This window comes from Eublepharis macularius, chromosome 11 (assembly GCF_028583425.1).
Source record: "Eublepharis macularius isolate TG4126 chromosome 11, MPM_Emac_v1.0, whole genome shotgun sequence".
Taxonomy (NCBI): domain Eukaryota; kingdom Metazoa; phylum Chordata; class Lepidosauria; order Squamata; family Eublepharidae; genus Eublepharis; species Eublepharis macularius.
In genome coordinates, this window is record NC_072800.1 from 60,375,068 (window position 1) to 60,393,659 (window position 18,592).

General features: G+C 40.8%; 1 protein-coding gene across 1 annotated transcript in view; it reads left to right on the forward strand.

Annotated features, from left to right (window-relative positions):
* The window catches only part of SLC25A13 (solute carrier family 25 member 13), a 138,912-nt gene that overhangs the window by 76,216 nt on the left and 44,104 nt on the right, over positions 1–18,592 (forward strand). Inside the window, exons 5-7 of the mRNA XM_054991674.1 lie at positions 5,008–5,147; positions 11,705–11,851; positions 17,705–17,843. Of these exons, the coding sequence (XP_054847649.1) occupies positions 5,008–5,147; positions 11,705–11,851; positions 17,705–17,843 (426 nt within the window). The remainder of the gene's footprint in view (positions 1–5,007; positions 5,148–11,704; positions 11,852–17,704; positions 17,844–18,592) is intronic.

Sequence of the window (18,592 nt, forward strand, 5' to 3'; positions counted from 1 at the left end):
TTTTATTTTTAAAAGTCCGAATTTAAATTGTTTTCCCAAAAGTTAGTGTTTACTAAATCCAAAATGCCGGGCGTCTTTTCTCTATGATCTTATTTGAGGCAGCCGCCCTTACCCTTGTCCAAGATGTCCTACTTCCTTTTTCTTTGAAGCCAAAACTCTGCCCTTCTTCAAAATGGCGATATTCCATTTCCGTTGGTTACAAGCCGCTTCTCGCCCGTCTCTTTATGGTTGTGATGCACTTCCTGTTCCTCTCCGTTGCACAGCAGCTCTCGCGATACTGAAACTTTCTCACAGTCCACTATCTCCTCCAAGCCGCAGGTATGTAAACAATATTTGTTTTTCCACTCTAACTTCTCTTTAAAAAGTCACTTCTTAGCAATTTATTTGCCGGAACTTTCTCAATTATTTATTAAGTCTCTCGCAGCTTTCTAATTCTCTTTATCACTTTATTTCTTATTGTAATCTGTCCCGTACTGAGAGATAGAAATCTTTACCTTCTTAGACGTTTCTCTTGGGTTGTAATCACTGCTTCAATTATCCAATCGATTCAAAGTACTTCTTTGTGTTGCTGAAGCTTGGGCATGAGGGTCTTATGTCAGAAAATGACTCCAGAGCCACTGCAGAGATCTTGGCTGCCTGTCTTCGAGTGGGACCTCAAGGGTGGGTGGGGGATCGTTGCGTAGACCCCCCCTCACACCCGAGATCAACGCACTCTCGAGGTCTTGAGCGTACTAGCTTGTTCTCCGCCTGAGAACAGGGGGCTATGGGCAATTTGCGCCCCTCCAGCCCCTACAAACAGCGGCACGGACAGCTCAGCTCCCTGAACTGCGTTAGACCTTCATGGATCCCAAGCTGGAAGCCATTAGGGAGAACTTCTTGACAGAGCGGTTCCTCAGTGGAGCAGGCTTCCTCAGGAGGTGGTGGACTTTCCTTCTTTGGAGGTATTTTATAAGAGCCTAGATGGCCTCCTGACAGTTATGATGATTCTGTGACTCAATATGAATGTACACAGATCAGGAGAGGGAGTGCATGAAGGGATGAGCTGGTGAGAGGCTTTTGTGGCCCCTTCTTACACACCCAGGGCAATGCTGTTTGCCACTTTGGAGTCAGGAGGAATTGGCTGGGGTGCCTGAAGTTTTTGCCTTTCTTTGGGCATAGAGCAGAGGGAGGTGAGGGAGGAGATAGCTGTGGATTTCTTGCTTTGTGCAGGGGGTTGGACTAGATGACCCTCGATACGCTTTCCAGCTCTGCGTTTCTATGAAAACAAGCAGAAGTCTAATACAAAGCTGAAACTATGTTGAAACTAGTACTTTTTTTTCTTTTGAGGTCCTGTTGTAAAATGCTCATAAGTTAATTCTAAAGAGTCAGTTAGGAACTCATGCTGCCTTGGACAACTATCCAGACCCCCTCTGACTCACCCATTTTATTAACATTAAATGGCCATATTGTGTTTTTCCATGTTTGGTTTCTTGTATCACTTTTCTGCAACGTTCAGAGTCCTCAGTGCAAGTGCTCAGAAGTCAGTTTACCATGCGTGAGCATCCAGAGTTTAACAATGTAATACACATTCACGCCAGCAGCAAATTGTCATCTCAGTTGTTGTGGGCTATCTTGTCAGAGATCAGGAGAAAAGCACAGAAGCTCTTCCAGTTCAATGGGTCAAAAATCCACTCTTTATGAAAGGGTAAATGTGGATTTGCACGAATGACTATAATGGTTCCAATTTTGAAAGCTAGAGGTAACAGAGAGCATTTCTAGTTAACGGGAGGATTTCAGAATGCTACATGCTCAAATGGCTAAAATATTGTGCTTTCTGTTTTCTTCGTGCTTCTTAAAAATGAGGAGGGGGAAATAGGTATGGAGAAGGTGGGAGAGAGCCAATTTGAGAGTAAATTCAAGCCATATAAGGTCGTCTGGTTAACTGAGAGCTGAAATATAACCATCCTTCATAAAGCAATGGTGTAGAAGAAAAGACCCATTTTGGCTGCAATTTTTGAAGGAATTTAACCTATCTCTACCAAAAAAAAATCCCTTGGCTGTAGTAGTGACATTGTTGCTGTCTTTAACCTCAGATTTGTTCAGTCCCAAATAAACGTGTGTTGTGCTTTGGAAAGCAAAAGCTAAATGCCTTTAGAAGTATGTTTTATATTTTCCCCTCTGACTCTTCAATGCATCCTGTATCTGAAAACAGTAAAAGATGTATTGATTAAGGCAAACTCAAGGTTTTGTTTTCAAGGGGCAAATACCAAGTGTGGCATTGTCACTTCAGATGGCACAATCAGGTTCCTGCCTCTAACTTCTACCATTGTCATAAAAAATGACTGTTTGTTTGTCAAATGCAGAAAGGTCTAGGGCCAGCAGTTACATGAAATAAAATAAGTTTATGCTACCTTTAAAACCAACATGAAAACTAGATGCCAGTTATAATTCCCACCCTGCTTTTTGCATTTCCTTGCTGACTTAACTACAGTTGCAGACCTTTATAATCTCTTGGTGGGTATACATAACTTACATTGCTCATAGAAAATTGATGCTTTGGGCGTGAGAATCCTAGTTTTATGCTATCCAAGGAGCTCCTGTGTGGATTCTGAGGACTGTGATGGATGTCCAGCCAACTTGATCCCATACTTTACTGGCATCTGAGGCTTTTTCAGAGCCAAACTAGACGTGCTGGCATCCTCGTGTCTGACACAGAGATGCTGCTACCTTTTAAATCCTAAAATGGGTAGTTTAAAAATGCCATGAGGGCCCAATCTTGATCAGGCCCACAGCACGGTAGGACAAGATGCTCTTGGCTTTAAGATGGTGGTGATGTCCCTGTGATGGACAGGAATAATTCCACCTCCACTTCTTTTGGGAAACGGCCAAGGAGAGCTGATGGAATGCTGGGCTAGTGACATTTAAAAGTCTGTTGGAGGATCAGCTAAGATGGTTACTGATTGCTTTTTGAGCTGTTGGAGATTAGCAGCAGACACACATTGTTGGTTCTTAACATCTGTTCTGATACATTGTAATCATTCCCTTTTTAACCACAATGTATCTGTATATTTTAAAATCATTCACTCCAGTGTTCTGTGTTGTAAATAAAATGTATTCTTGTTCCTGTTTTAACTCTGGCTGGCTTGAAGTTGTTGGCTGAGGGGAAATAAGACACTTCAAACACTCTGGTCACAATAAGTAAGTCAAATTTAATAAATGGTGGCACTGTATAAAGGGAGTTAAACTCTGAGTTCCCTTTTCTCTGCCGCTTTGCAGCGGCACAGAAAGAGGCATTTCACCCCCATAGGCATGGATCAGCTGCTTGCCGGGGAGATCCCCGACAAGCAGCTGATCCAGGGGTGGAAATGTCCACTTCCCTGCCACTTAGCAGTGGCATGGAAAGGAGTATTGGAGTTTAACACAAACCAAACGAACCAACAGACCAGTTCGTGGAAGTTCTTGGAAAATGGGCTTTCACGAACCGCTGGTTCCCAAAGCATGAACTGGCTCGGTTTGTGATGAACTTTAGTTTGTCTTGCAGTTTGGAGGTGTTTAAGAAGAGGCTAGATTGCCACCAGACAGCTATGATGATTCTGTGACTCGATATGATTGTACACAGATCAGGAGAGGGAATGCATGAAGGGGTGAGCTGTTGAGAGGCTATTGTGGCCCCAGGGTAATGCCTTGCCACTTTGGAGTCAGGAAAGAATTTTCCTCCAGGCCATATTGGCTGGGTATCCTGGAGGGTTTTTGCCTTCCTTGGGCATAGAACAGGGGTCACTGGGGGAGGTGACAGGGAGAGATAGCTGTGAATTTCTTGCATTGTGCAGGGGGTTGGACCAGATAACCCTTGGGATCCCTTCCAGCTCAATGTTTCTGTGTCATGTGGTATGGAGAACTATATATACAGCCATAAGTTCCTGTGAGGTGGGGTTAGTTAAAAATGTAACAAATCAATATTCCCTCCCTTATGGCTCGCTGAATGACAGCTGCTGGGGGCGTTGCAGTGTTTTACATTTGAGATTATTGTGTAAATATACCACCTTTGTCCAAAAAATGGGCCCTGAGGCAGTTTATAACAATAGAGCCAAACACAATAAAAAGTGAAAATCAAAAACCTAATAAAACCTCACAGACAGCATTCAAATCAACACCCTCAATAATGCAACTTAACAAATACTTAAAATCAGTTAAAGGCTTTAAAAAGAGCCCTCACTTTGTGTCCCAGTCTGAAAATCTGTTGCAAGGTTTGCAAATTTTTGTTGCCAGGTATGTGGGGGAAATTTATATGTGAATAGTCTGTATAACCTAGCCTTCCAAACTGCAGCATCTATCTGCTTACAAAGGACCAAATCATACCATGGAATAAGTTGTTCTCGGTTGGTAACTACAGGACATTTTGGAGGTCATTAATTCATAGGGCTGCCCTAAGTTAATTCATAGGGCTGCTATAGGGCTACCATGAGAGCCAGTCTGGTGTAGTAGTTAAGAGTGCGGTACTCTAATCTGGAGAGCCGGGTTTAATTCCCCACTCCTCCACTTGAAGCCCGCTGGGTGACTTTGGGCTAGTTACAGCTCTCTGGAGCTCTCTCAGCCCCACCCACCTCAGAGGGTGTTTTGTTGCGGGGATAATAATGACATACTTTGTAAACCTCTCTGAGTGTGCATTAAGTTGTCCTGAAGGGCAGTATATAAATCAAATGTTATTATTATAAGTTGGAAATGACTTAAGGGCACATAACACACACAAACACACACACACACATGAGTGGATACAGCCTAGAATTGGGACTGATGTCACAGATTTTCATCTTGTTTCTAGCCACATTTACACTCTGGGTTCAATGTAATGGCATGTGACTGGGGTTTAACAAGTCATTTGACCTGTGAACTGGGATTAAGGTGCCAGTTCTTTATTTAAATAAAAACATAAGTATGTGGAACACTGTCCTAGAATGAGTGATACTTATTTCTTGTTTCGTATCTGCTTTCATAAACTTCTCTTCATCTCTTTCCTCCCAACTCCAGAGGATGTTAAACAGGTTTTTGGCCAGACCACAATTCATCAGCATATTCCCTTTAACTGGAATTCAGAATTTGTGCAGCTCCATTTCGGAAGAGATCGGAAAAGACGCCTAACGTATGCAGAGTTCACCCAGTTCTTACTGGTGAGTTTTGATGATAAATGTTTTGTCTGATTAAACAGAGTGAAAAAAAGATGTAATTGCTTAGTTTTAAAATATTGCATTGTGTGCTTGTGTTTTTAGATTTCTGCTGTCACTTGACTAGTAGTGTTTTATTGCAGAAACAATAATTATTTTTAGCACTGAAAGCCACAACAATATTATTTATTTATTTATTTTTAAAATGTATGTCCCGCCTTTCTGCCCTCATCAGCTAAACATACTTGAAAAGGATCCAGTCAGCATTTTGAAAGTGTGGTAATTTGGAGCTGGCGCTCAAGAGACTCCAAGACAGTGGAATTTTTTCCTCCAGTCATCAAGTTCATCCATGTTGGATGTTGGATATTTGCAAACCAGTGAATGGCAGGGTATTTTGACCTCTCATCAGATAAGATGCAAATTAGAAAAAATCTGAATAATAAAGGTGTTAAGTGGATTGTGTTCTTGGGTTTTTGGCTTTTACTTTTGAACCAGCACAGCTGTAAACCCCTAGGCTACAACTGTGTGGGGGACATTTTAGGAACCGTGCAGCGCAGGGAACTTCGTGGGTATGAGAGAAAAAGAGAATGCAAAATTCTGTTGCTGTAGAGGTCCTGTCCATTTTACCCACACCTCCTAGATACTTTCATTTTATTCAATATTTACAGAAATAATGGTGTTTTGTATTTATATAGAACACACTTGGGTACAAATATGGAGTGCTGTCTGTTTTAAAAATACGACACTTTTGTAGGCGTAATGCTCAAATCTCCAAAGGCAGACACAATACCAGATGAGTGCTTCTGTTGTGTTTCAATTGAAAGTGCTGTAAGAGCCTTTACACAAGAGAGTTTTGACAAAGGATCATATTTCAGGACCAGGGAGTCTGTAATTTTGTTTACATCAGGATGTTAGTTCACAGTTGGAAGCGTTATCATTTTGATGAGGAATAATTAAGATAATGCTACTAGGACAAACGCTTCAAATTGACTTGGTGGAGTAGAGCCTAATTAACTCTTTGTCTGAAGAGGATGTTGAATGTCTGGTATAATATAATCAAATTCTCTTAGACTTAATGATTGTCATTTTATGCCAACTTTCGTTAACTTCACACCTCGCCCTTTTTGCTTCTTCAGAAACTTATGGAAATTTCAGTGCATTCTGAGTTGTGAGTAGGAGTTACTGTTCCAAATTCATGGCACCATTCTAAGATTACAGATCTCTCCTACCCAGCTGCCTAGGAGCTACTACTGCAGATGACTTCTTACTAAGTGGTTCACTAGAACTACCTTGGGTAAAAGCATCACTCAAACAGGTGTGCTGTGCCAGAGTTCAGAGTGCCAGAGTTCAGATCACCTTGTCTAGACAAAGTTTTTAGAGGTAGTGTTCACTATTGTTTACAATGTTGGACTGGAAAAACCTGGGTTCAAATCCTTCCTCAGCCATGAAGCTCACTGAATGACCTTGGGCCAGGCACGCACTCGCAACCTAACCTTCATTATAAGGTTATTAAATGGAGAAGGGCAGAAATGTGTATACTGCCATGAGCTACTTGGAGGAAAGTGGAATAAAAATGTGATAGGTCTTTGCCCTTAGAGTCGGTGGCTAGGTGGAACTGGGTGATATGGCCATCAAAACAGTAATGTTGCATTGCATACCTCAGATTGAGGGTTTGTTTACAGACTATTCCAGCCCTAGTGCTTGCTCACTTCTATGAAGCATTCATAGGGCATTGAATTGTTCTGTGGTTTTGTGAGCTTCATGCAAAAGAAATGACATGCTTTCACTGTGCAGTAAGAATATCAGGTCCACAGCCATGGATGGCTGTGCCTGAATTCAAACCTAGAGTGTGTATATTTGAACTTTCACACACCAAAGTCTGGAGGCTTGTGCTGTAGCTTGAAGCGAAGCCAACAGTGGCAGAAGGCTGGGAACCAAATATTTATATCAGGTCTGGCCAGTCTGAGTCTCCACTCTGCCAACCAATTACAGGGGATGATGAACTGCTCTTACTCCTTTTTGTTTTTGAAGAGAGTTGTGAGACCCTGATAGCTTGCTAGGTTAGATCTCAGCTTGAAGCCATGAGGTAACAGTTGAGAGTCCCTGATGTCAGAGGAACTTCTGCTCCTGCCTAAAGTTGCTAGTTCTTTAGCTCTCTTCAAGCTATGCTTCACTCTTGCAAACATGCAAATAAATTAGAAACAGCTCAGGTCTTGCTGTCTTAGGAAAACCAGTTTATATAAGAAGACTATTTCACATTCCTGTGAATAGCTACTTCTTTTGTGTGGATATTGCTACACTTTGGTATCATTCTTCATAATGGAGCTCTTGCTTACCCAGCTGAATAGGCATCTTTTAAATCCTCCGAAGTCCAATTAAAAACACAAAAAACTTGCATTTCTGTGTGCCTAGACATGCAGTCCAAACAGAATAGTATTCCGACACTGAACTGTGTTCTCAGCTTATTTTACAGTCTAGGAAAGGCAACCGCATTTTAAATCAGAAGGCTTGAGGGATTTGTAAATCATTTTCTGCTACATCATACTGTACGCTGCTCTTAACTTACATGTACTGTGTATAGGCTGCAGCTGATGCGAAAGGAAAAAAACTGGTAAGAGTTTGGCAAAGCATATGGAAAACTCCTGCTCAGGGTGGGCCCTCAGAGGAGCACTTTGTATGGAGTATACATTTATATTAGCTGTTCATGGTTCTCTCTTGTCTGAATACAAAGCCGGAGCCAGAATAACCAGTGATCAGCTCCAGAGCATTTGAGCTGAGATGTTGTTGTTGGTTGGTTGGTTAAAAATACATATATATACCCTACCCTTATGAAGCTCAGACTGGTTTTCAACAGCACACACCAAAATACTCAGTAAAATTCAATTTGGCAACCAATCAAACCCCATAAAATATAGAAGGCCAATACATTAGTCCACAACAACTAGACTAAAATGCATAATACAGAATCTTTCATTAAAATAAGAAATCGCCTCCATACTGAACAAATCCAGTCTGCACAGGAAAAGCCCTTTCAGTCTTACAAGTCTTCGGAGGTTGGGAGGGAGCAGGGATTTCCAAAATCCCTGGAAGCCTATTGCAGAGAGTGGGAGCAATGACGGACACATTCCTTGAGTGTGGGGCAGCGGTAAGTACTGTAGTATGTACTGACTGCCATGAAGGGACTGTGAGAATGAGCCACAAACACCTGAGTATAGCCAGTTAAACATGAAACTTCTAGCCTTTACTGGTATCTTTCCAGAGTCTGCTAACTTTCTTGTGTGGAATATACTGGAATTCAGAATAGAATTTTACCTGTCCCAGAGTTTGTTCTCTGTGTGGAGAATTCAGCGGGCAGGTTTGTATGACCAGATTATTTTCACGTCTAGAATGGAAGACACAGCCTGGGCCGATCATCAGCTGCAGAGACTGTTTCTGCTGAGTCAGAAAACGTTCATGTCCTCTCTCGACTAAACATATATCCAAAATGGGGCTGTGCAGATGAAGCGGCAGGGCTAGACCAATAGAGTCCTGATTCTTGAGAGCTCCCATTAAGTTCTGTGGAGCAAAGTCCTGCAATCCATTGTTGCGAGGGGAACAGCATCTCAGGCAACCCTACTTGCTCTTACAAGGATCTCATGAAGAGGTTCAATGCAGAGCTCTCGGAGCTGCGTTGTGCTGGTCTCTAGAGTTTCCTGTAGAGGAACAGGCCCTTCTGCACACACCCAAAATATCCACAGTGCTTTTCTTTACACCTGCAGGCTGGTTTGAAGGGTGAGCTCCTTAGAGCCATATGTGGGGTGATTTTGTGTGTGTGTTTGTGTGTGGGTGTGTGGGGGGGGGGTCACTGTTCTATGTCAATTCCAACCAGCCCCCATAGATCTGGAATTCCAGGCAGCAAATGTTCTGAATCATTTTTCAGCATGGGTGCTTCTGTCCCAAACTGGCCTTCAGTGTTAGTATTCACATCTTTAAAGAACCTTGCTTTGAATTAAGATAGTGCTGGCATTTATCCTTCTTCTTTTGATGGTTTCCATGTACATATGTCAGTCACCTTGTTCTGGTGTCTAGACCTTGGACCTGAAGACTGCAGGAGATCTTAGTGCATGAACAGTTGTCTCAGTGTGTGTGAATGCTTTCTATATTTCTCTTTAATTTATAGCAGATGCGATACCATGATGTCCTTTAAATATTATCTTGCAAATGCAGCTCTATTTGCTCTCTGTGTGTATGTATTTAAGTAGCTTGTATTGCTTGTAGCCTCTCAAGTGTGGTCCTTCTGCTAATTTTTAATGTTTTATGAATAATTTAGATAATTGTAAGAGGTATGCAATAGAACGAGCTACTAGTATCGATTTTTTTAATGTTTGAAATTTTGAAGGAAAGAACTGCAGACAAAATCGGATTCCTCTGATAGTTGTCTTTGTGTGGGATTTGGCAGCTTCCACAAATATTTCTTTGTTTGGTCCTTGAGCCAGTCCTTGGATCATGGCAGCAAGGATTTTAAGACCCAGGTTCACGCACTTTCTGTGGGAAGGTGAAGGAAGCAACAAGTACAAGAAATGTCCTTTCTCTTTTACTGTTGTTGTTTAAAAGGTGGTTCTGGACAAGTCACCAATGTCATCCTCCATCCTAACCTTCCTCTCAATATCGTTATAATGGTAAAACAGGATGTGAACTCTTAGGAACAAGACTACAAATATAATAGAAACACAGCTAGTTTTAATATGATGGGTGAAGGCAAATTCATGTACAAGTGAGCACTTTTGTTTATACAAAAAGCCATTTTTAGGATTGCACAACTACAGCTTTTTCATCAAGAGACTGTATCCTGCCATTATAGTAGCAGTATCCTGCTTCATCAGATACATGGAGGGTATGAAGAAACTGGCCAGAGAGATATATATAGGTGGTGAGGGGAGGGGGGATCTGACAAAGAGAGCTGTGGCTCTCGAAAGCTTATGCTACAATAAAGTTAGTTAGTCTTGAAGGTGCTACTGGACTCTTCACTATTTTGCTGCTACAGACTAACACGGCTAACTCCTCTGGATCTGTATCCTGCCATTGTAAACGGAGCTTAAGTAAGATGCTGTCCTCAAAGCTTAAAATCTTTGCCTGAAATTTAACATCAGTTTTTCACATTATGTTTTACATGTGTTCATTTTATGGCTTTGTTAAGTAACTTCAAATGTAAGCGAGCTTTTTATTCAGCTGTGGTATGCTAGTTGATGAAGTAGTAAGACCTGTTCAATGGGACCTCACAATATGCAGTTGGGTGGGAAGGACTGGCCAGCATCAAATAAGTGTTGATCAGTTGGAAATATCAGTGGAACCTGAACATAATCTCCTCATACCTGGAAAATAAAAATGACATTATGAGCTGTAACAGGAAAGTGGAGGTAGGGGGGGAAGGAGCAAAAATCAAGTTGAGAAACCCCTTCATTAAAACTCTGGTGCCAGAGTTCCTGTTATCAACTGCAAATTAATTTTGTATAAACACTTATTGTGGCTTTTAGGAATTCAGACTCCCAGCTTCAAGGAATGAGGCTGTTTTTAAAGTTATGTCAAAGGATTATACCACCTCTAATCCAAAGGAAAGTTTTGCGGGCCATTTATTTTGCATTGAAAAGCAACTGCAGTTGTTTTTTTCTTCTAAAACTGTTTTAACCCACACTTCGTTGAATCCAGAAATCTTATAGTAAACTCTTATCAACCACTTTTCAGCTGGATAAATGTTTGTCTTTAGGCTATTAGGCATTTTTGAAGGTAGATTCTAAAATAAAAAGTATGGCCATGATCCAGCCAAAGTAAAGCTGAGACCTTGTAATTGCAGTGGAAAAATTAAGCACGTGTTTAATTCTCATATGTTGAAATCGCTGGGTCTGGAAAAAAATGCTTAACTGTGCCAGATCATACTCTAACCTAGAACATTTTGACATAGGACTTACTAGTTCTATTAATAATTATATCTTTAGTACTTTTCAGCGCTGCATTTTTTCTGTAAAAGGAAAACACTTGTTTTCTTGATGATGTTAAATCTCCAGATTAATGCATAAGTAACTAGCATAGGAAATGCATGCTGTTGCTGCAAGATTTGTAGAATTTAATTGGCCATATTGTTAAAATACCCTTTTTTGTCTTTTCATCTCCTAAGTAACAATAAGCATAGGCACTGTGATTCTAACACTGCAGTCCTTTCTGGGAGTAAGCCCCATTGAATAGACCTGAGTAGGATTCTGAGTAACCTGCTTAGGATTGCCCTATAAGCATAGTTAAATAACAATTTACCTACTGGAAATGATTTCTAGTAGGATGAATGGAAGTTGCAAACATTTCTACGTAACAAATTTAGTCAGTTCTTATGGCTTCCCTGAGTGTCAAGGAGCTTTGGGAATCTTTATTTGGGAGGTGAGCTAGAGACCTACAGTAGGCTTTGCAGAACTCTGCATCTCAAAGTTAAATCTGTAGATCTGTCTACAGAACCAGTCATATTCCGGCTTGCTATGTGATTTGCGTGGCAGCATGAGCTATCTGCCATATTTAACTTTCCCTTTTTACATTTACAGGAAATTCAGTTGGAACATGCGAAACAAGCATTCGTACAGCGAGATAATGCTCAAGCTGGAAGAGTCACTGCCATTGATTTCAGAGACATTATGGTCACTATCCGGCCTCACATGCTGACACCTTTTGTTGAAGAATGCCTAGTAGCTGTAAGTTGTTTGCCCTTCATGGTCATGCATTAGGGACCCTCATCATTACTGGGGTCCCACTAAGACAAGGACGCACAGAAGCCAGGTGCACACAACAGGAGTGAGAGCAGAAGTGAATGCCTGGTTATCAGCAGGGGCAACCAATAGAGGAAGTGGCTGCGTGAACTTTCCCTTCTCCTGATCAGAAAAGCTGGCTTTGGAGCGTCACTGATCACTGGGAGGGTAAGTTCATACAGTCGCTTCATCTGCACGATTGCTTGCAAATGACCAGGCATTTGTGGAGAGGCAAGGAGTGGGTCCAGCATGCTCATTCCGCCTCTCCCTGCCCACACCGTCACTGAATGCATGAGGTGGCCATGTGCACTTGGCTTAAGTGATGGAGGAAAGGCAGAAGTAACCTTAAACTTGGAAGTAATGTTTTTGTTTTTGTTTTTTGTTAGTACCCATAACCCAGGTGTTGGCTGCAAGAGAAAATATTTACATTTGTACATGATAAATCCATTTAGACCAGGTATTGCTCTCCAGAACCATCGGGATAGTATCTTCTCAGGCCCGGAATAGTAGCCAGTGACCTTGAGCTGCATCAGATGACCTGTTGCACTATCAGGGTAATTGTTGTGTGTGTTGCTTCAATAAGCTGCTGTTCCCTGTTAGGATGGTTATGCATGGAAAGTCTTGTTTTCCATAAGGCTGACATTCTGCTTACACAGGAGCAGGCAACTTGTTCATTACCAAAGACTGCTTTCAAATGGGAGAGCGAGCTGAAGGCTCACATACGCTTTGCCTGTTTTTGCATAATCTAACTCACAATTTGCATGACTTTTATAATAAAGATGGTAAGTCTCTGACTACAGTTTAGATGTAGATTTGTGTAGTTTAAAACTGCATTTGTTTAAATAGTTCGTACTGTGTATTTCTGGCATGCTGTGTGGTTTAGCAGATCTCTTACTCCTTTATTAGTTTCACAGCAAGCTTCAGAAAGGTCCCGAAGGATGAGAAGCCTTGATATTGCTATTTCCCTCTCTTTCCATTGCCTGTATTTTTTCAAACTTTCCTGGAATCCAATACTGGAAAAGCAATATTGATCCATTTATATACGTTATGCATTTTTACATCTCCAGTTTAATATAAACACCAAGATATGAATGCCTACATTCTATGCCATTTTATTTTTTTTAACATTTTTTTTAAGTGCAGTTCTGCAATGTTTTAAAAGTACATGCTCTATAGAAGGTTATATGAGTGTGCTGGAGTCCCAAGCACCACTGTGACCCATGTCCCTTATTAACATTCATGGAACTTTTTATTTTATTCCATGGACTGGACCTATGTCAGTTTCATATCTAATGTTAATGGCAAACTTCCAGATTCCTGGTGTGTGCAGCTGTATGAAATTGACATGCATCCAGCTATCTATCTGTAGCATGTGTCCGAGAAATTGTATTCAAACTATCTCACGTGTCAGTGCATACATCTTGATTATGAAAGAAAAATGATAGTTGTAAACAGCAGAATGACTTCCAGAGGAATGTGCTTGGTGCTTGTTTTGTTATGTTAAAAAAGGCATCTTGTGATGTAGACTGGATAGCTTCACTGTTGTAACACAAAAGTAGTGAACTACACAACACTGATGTTGTGAGAGCCAATTGGTGTAGCGGTGAAGAGTGCGGGACTCTAATCTGGAGAACCGGGTTTGATTCCCCACTCCTCCGTTTGAAGCCAGTTGGGTGATCTTGGGTCAGTCACAGCTTCTACGAACTCTCTCAGCCCCACCCCCCTCACAGGGTGATTATTGTTGTGAGGATAATAATGACATACTTTGTAAACCGCTCTGAGTGGGCATTAAGTTGCCCTGAAGGGTGGTATATAAATTGAATGTTATGTGCAGGAATTGCAGAATGGGTAAAATGCAGTTGATAGTTTACAGAAAGAACCCCTAAAATACTAAGTGCAATCTTAAGCAGAATTACACCCTTCTAAGCCCATTGACATCAGTGGGCTTAGAAGGGTATAACACTTCCTGGGACTGGGCTGTAAATTAGCATCTGTCTAATCATGTGGATTCCAATTGTTTTGAAATCTTCAGCTTTGGAAGCAGAATAAATTAAGTGGAGGAAATATATGCAAACTTAATGTGCATGTTTCTCAGCAGAATCTTTGGTACCTGTATTCAGTTTAATATTTATTAATTATTTTTTTTCACATAGAGTTCAAGTTCTGAGTCACATTCTGTAATGGCTGTTCTTAAGTCAAATGCTGCATTGCTTCAGTAACATTGAACTGCTTAGGACTAGTAGCATAGCAACCACTTTCTAATATATATGCAGTACAGTCTCTCCTTTGATTTTACTTGACTCAGATGTTCCTATGAACTTGATAGAAAATTGCTTTGCTAACACTGACACGAGTCAGAATTACGCTGATCTCTTCTCTTTTGCAAGTATGATGGTGATGTTTTTAGTGACCAAGACTGATGCTTAAAAAAACCCCAAAAGGTTGAAAGCTAAAAGTCCCACCATTATAAATCATCCAGCTTTTGGTTTCTGAGAAACTGGAAATGCTGCAAATATTTAAGAGTTCAAGTGCAGCGTGTTTGCAGAAACGGAACTCACACCAGTGATATGACTACGGTGTGTTAGGTTGTACATTGTGTCCCAGGTTGAATTCCTGCCATCACCATTAAAAACATCTGCAGGCCAAGCTGTACATTTCTTGGCAGATCTCAGATTGGATCACTTTTTTAACCCTATAAAGCAGCATGATGCTGGACAGAGGAGTTCACTTTTCCCCCTCAATAGTAATCCCCCCTTGAAGCTGCTGTGAGCCATGTAGGAGGGTGGCATTGTTGGCAAGAGTGCCTGTGCAGCAGTCAGGACATGAAAGTGATCAAGAATAACAAAAGCTTCATTAATAAAACCAACAAACTGGATAGGAACCTGAAAAAATAAAGCTAACTGCCTTGCTAGTTGAGGGAGTTTGTCTAAAGAAAAGCTTAAGAATAGCATTCAGCAGACAGATAAGGAAAATCCCCTGTAGAAGGAAGGCATTCCCCCTACAATCTTGTCTAGCTAGAGCTTGCTACCCCCTGCAGGATCTTCTTCCCTTCTTCTTTGTACACAAGATATTGCTATACTCCCAGAGGCATACATCCAGCACGGTTTCCTCTTCTCCCCCTCCCCCATGACAGTTAATGTCTATGGAGAGAATGACAGTATTTGTCAAATGGTGTGGATGGGAATGGGTTAAACTCTTTCTCCTCCAGCACTGTGGTCCCAGTCCCTGATTGCTGCTGTTTTGAGAGGCAAAGAAGCATCTTCTCTGTAATGTGTAGTCTAGCCCTCCGTTTGCAGTGTTTGGAAAAACATCTTGCCTGGGAACTTGGTGAACATGTTGCCAGGGAAGACATTAGTGCCTGGAAGGGCCAAGTGTGGTCTGATTTAAGGCAGTTGCATAATTTTCTTTGTTCTCTCACATACATAAGTTGAATCCAGGTGCTCCTCAGAGTTATTGGGGATGGTTCTGTGGAATTTCCAGCCAAAAAGGGCAGCCCCCTTTTGTTCTTTTGCTTTGCTGGCATGGTAGGGAAGACGAGACTCCCCCGCTGCTTCTCTGCCAACCTGATGAGTGCTTTGCAAATGCTTCCTAGGCTCAAAGAATTGTCCCCTTGCTTCCTGCTAGGAGCAGGGGGAGCTGTTGCTTTAAGTTGTCCCGTCATGTCTGAGGCTTCTATCCATGGCAATTCTTGTGAAAATCTAGAGTGTATTTTTGCCTGGGACTTTGGAAAGAATACTGCCAATCCAATACTAGATTAAATTTACTGATCTGGTAGATAGCAGTGTCATATAAAGCCAGTGTGGTGTACTAAATTATGCTTTGTTTAAGCCCCAGTTTATTTGTAAATCCCAGTTAGTAGTCTGCTTGCGTCCTTACCCATCACCAGACACAGTCCCTAGATGTGATCTCAAGCTCCCTTACAGTGGCGAACTGCTGGCAACGTTGTGCTATGTGATTGTTCAGCTACAAGAAGTAAGGAAAGGAGGAAATTTTGGGCAAGCCAAGCCTCTTCATCTTGTTCTTTGTAAATAATCCTTTGTCTCTCTCTCTCATTCCTCTGCCTATCTGTTTTATTGAATTACTGAACATTTAAACTTCAGAACAAAATAAAAGTTTTTATAAGACAGTGCCCCCCTTTATCTTTTCCCAGTGGTTAGGCACTTTCCCTTTCTGTCCAACTATTTCGGTGCATCCTGTAAATTGTTCTTTGAGACAAAATAGATCTTTTACAGCCACTACCACCCCCGCCCCCGCCCCCGCCCTCAGACACCCCATTTCTCTTTAAATCTAGAGATGCTGAAATCTCTGAAGTTCCTTCCTGCTTGGCAAGTCATTAGAAAGCAAAGCACCATCGTTAGCTGGACACTGCTAAAGCTTCAAGGTTTTCTGTTCATCTGTGCTTCCCTCTGTCTGTGCAGGAGACAGATAGTGACATGGCTACTGATCAGTGGGATTTTTGCATTCAGAAGTCATTGCAAATCACACTTAATAAGCCAAATGCAAACTATGTTTTTGTGTTTTTGAATCCCAGTTTAGCATTCCCCAAATGTACCACAACACAGAGTCAATCAGTTAATCACACCAGGGTATATAGATTTAAAGCAATCATTCATACTATTTAAAAACTTGTTCTATCTAACCCAATTAAATATTCTTACATGTTACCAGCTCTGCTACTCATTTTTGTTTTGTTTGTTTGTTTTATTCAACTTACACCCCGCTCTTCCCGCAAGTAGGATCAGTGTGGCTTCCAACAAATATACTGTTAAAATACAATACAAACCTTATTAACACATTAAAATTCACATGTTAACATGCTTCTGTGTTAATCCTGTGAACCAGAACCAGAGTATTTATTGCATGCAGCCAAAGGCTATCACAATCAAGCAAATAAAACACATAAGCAAAATATAAACATCATACAATAAAACTGTGTGATGTTAATCTTGTGTGTAACTGACAGTAAGGCCATCATTGGAAACAGGCGTGTTCTGCAGGCACAGGTGATCCCGGAACGCACAGGAAACCCTTTATCCGAGTGTTGGGAAGCGTTTACAGAGGTGTATAAATGGTAAATGATTCCTTAGCATTTATTCATTTACATTTTTAATGTTTTGCATCCCTAAATTGCATCTTCCTTCTCAGAGTTAGTCATTTGGGAATCAGGAAGATTTTTCACGTTAGGTCTTTGTGTTTGTTTGGAACAATGTCATCGCTGCATTTTGAAGGTGATCAAAACTCTTATCTCATTGAACTGATTATAAAAGCAAAGTCTGAGTAGCTTGGGAGAGGATTTTACTGCTGGTAATGTGATGTTTCTCTGCATTTAAATCATAAAGCTGCCTCCTTCTGTGCTGGGATTTGATTTTTGTTGATTCCCCCTCCCCACAAGACATTAATATACTTTGCATTTTTAAGCCTTTGAGATTTGCTCATTAGAAGAAGTAAAGCAACTTATAAAACATTTTCTAACTGAAACAGTATTGAAACTTGAACTCTGTAAATTACCACTGGCTATGTTGTTATAATCCTGCATATGTATTTGTTTAGGTTTCACTAGCTGGGGGAAGAGCTTGCAATGCTGGTCATGATTAGCCTCAGTAACTTAAGAATCCATTATAGGCTTTTTAAAAATTTGTATTTTAAAAATCCCTTGCTATTTCCATTGCTGTCTTTAAAAAAAAACTAATAATATTCCTGAAGTCTTCCCAGTTGAAATATTTTGTTCAAAAAATGTTTTTTTAAGTTAAGACGTTTTTCTTTGTCTTCCTGCTTTTCCCAATTTGATCTCTGTTTTAGGCTGCTGGAGGTACCACTTCTCATCAAGTCAGCTTTTCCTATTTTAATGGCTTTAATACCCTTCTTAATAACATGGAACTCATTAGAAAAATCTATAGCACGCTGGCTGGAAATAGAAAAGATGTGGAAGTCACTAAAGGTTAGTTGAAATGTTGGGAGTTATTTCTAGAAAGTGTTTTCCCCTTCCTCCTTTTTTGAGTTATCAGTTAGAAAATAGACCTATCCAAACCTATCATGCCTGTGTTATTTTTCTGCCACTCTTGTTTCTTAGGGGTTTTTTGCATGGAGGGTTGCTTTGTTTTTAATTTGTGAGAGATCCTAAAGGCAGGCTTGAATGAGCAGTGAATGTAGAGATGTTTAAAAGTTTCAAAAACTTCCTAGGATTTGTGCCAAATTGGCAGCCTTTTAAAGTGACCTTCAAGGGTAGCTGAAAAATTCCATCAGCTTGTATTGGCATTGCAGTAAGCTGATCTACAAGCTTGGAACAAGCTGTTATCTGCTCTATCTAACCACTTTTATAGAGAACTCCCTCTGCAGTGCCAACCCTCCGTTAATGTATCCTACTGGGACACACTTGCAAGAAAAGTTCCACATCTCTGTCTCCTATTTTTTTTTTCACTCTGACCCACAACTGATTGATACCGTATGTCAAATATCCTCAGTCCTACTGTTCTCACTCAACTGTAGGGCCAGACTACTATACCTATTTGATGAAGGATATAATATTTAAAACAAACTCAGTGGTAGGCACACTATTTGCAGTATTTTTCCTTCCTATCGCAGCTTATTGGTTTAATACTAAATGTTGGTGATTCTGAGACCTTGGTAGATAACTTGCAGTGTTGTTTGATTAGTTTGTCCTTTGTCTCTGTTCTCTCCCTTCCTCCT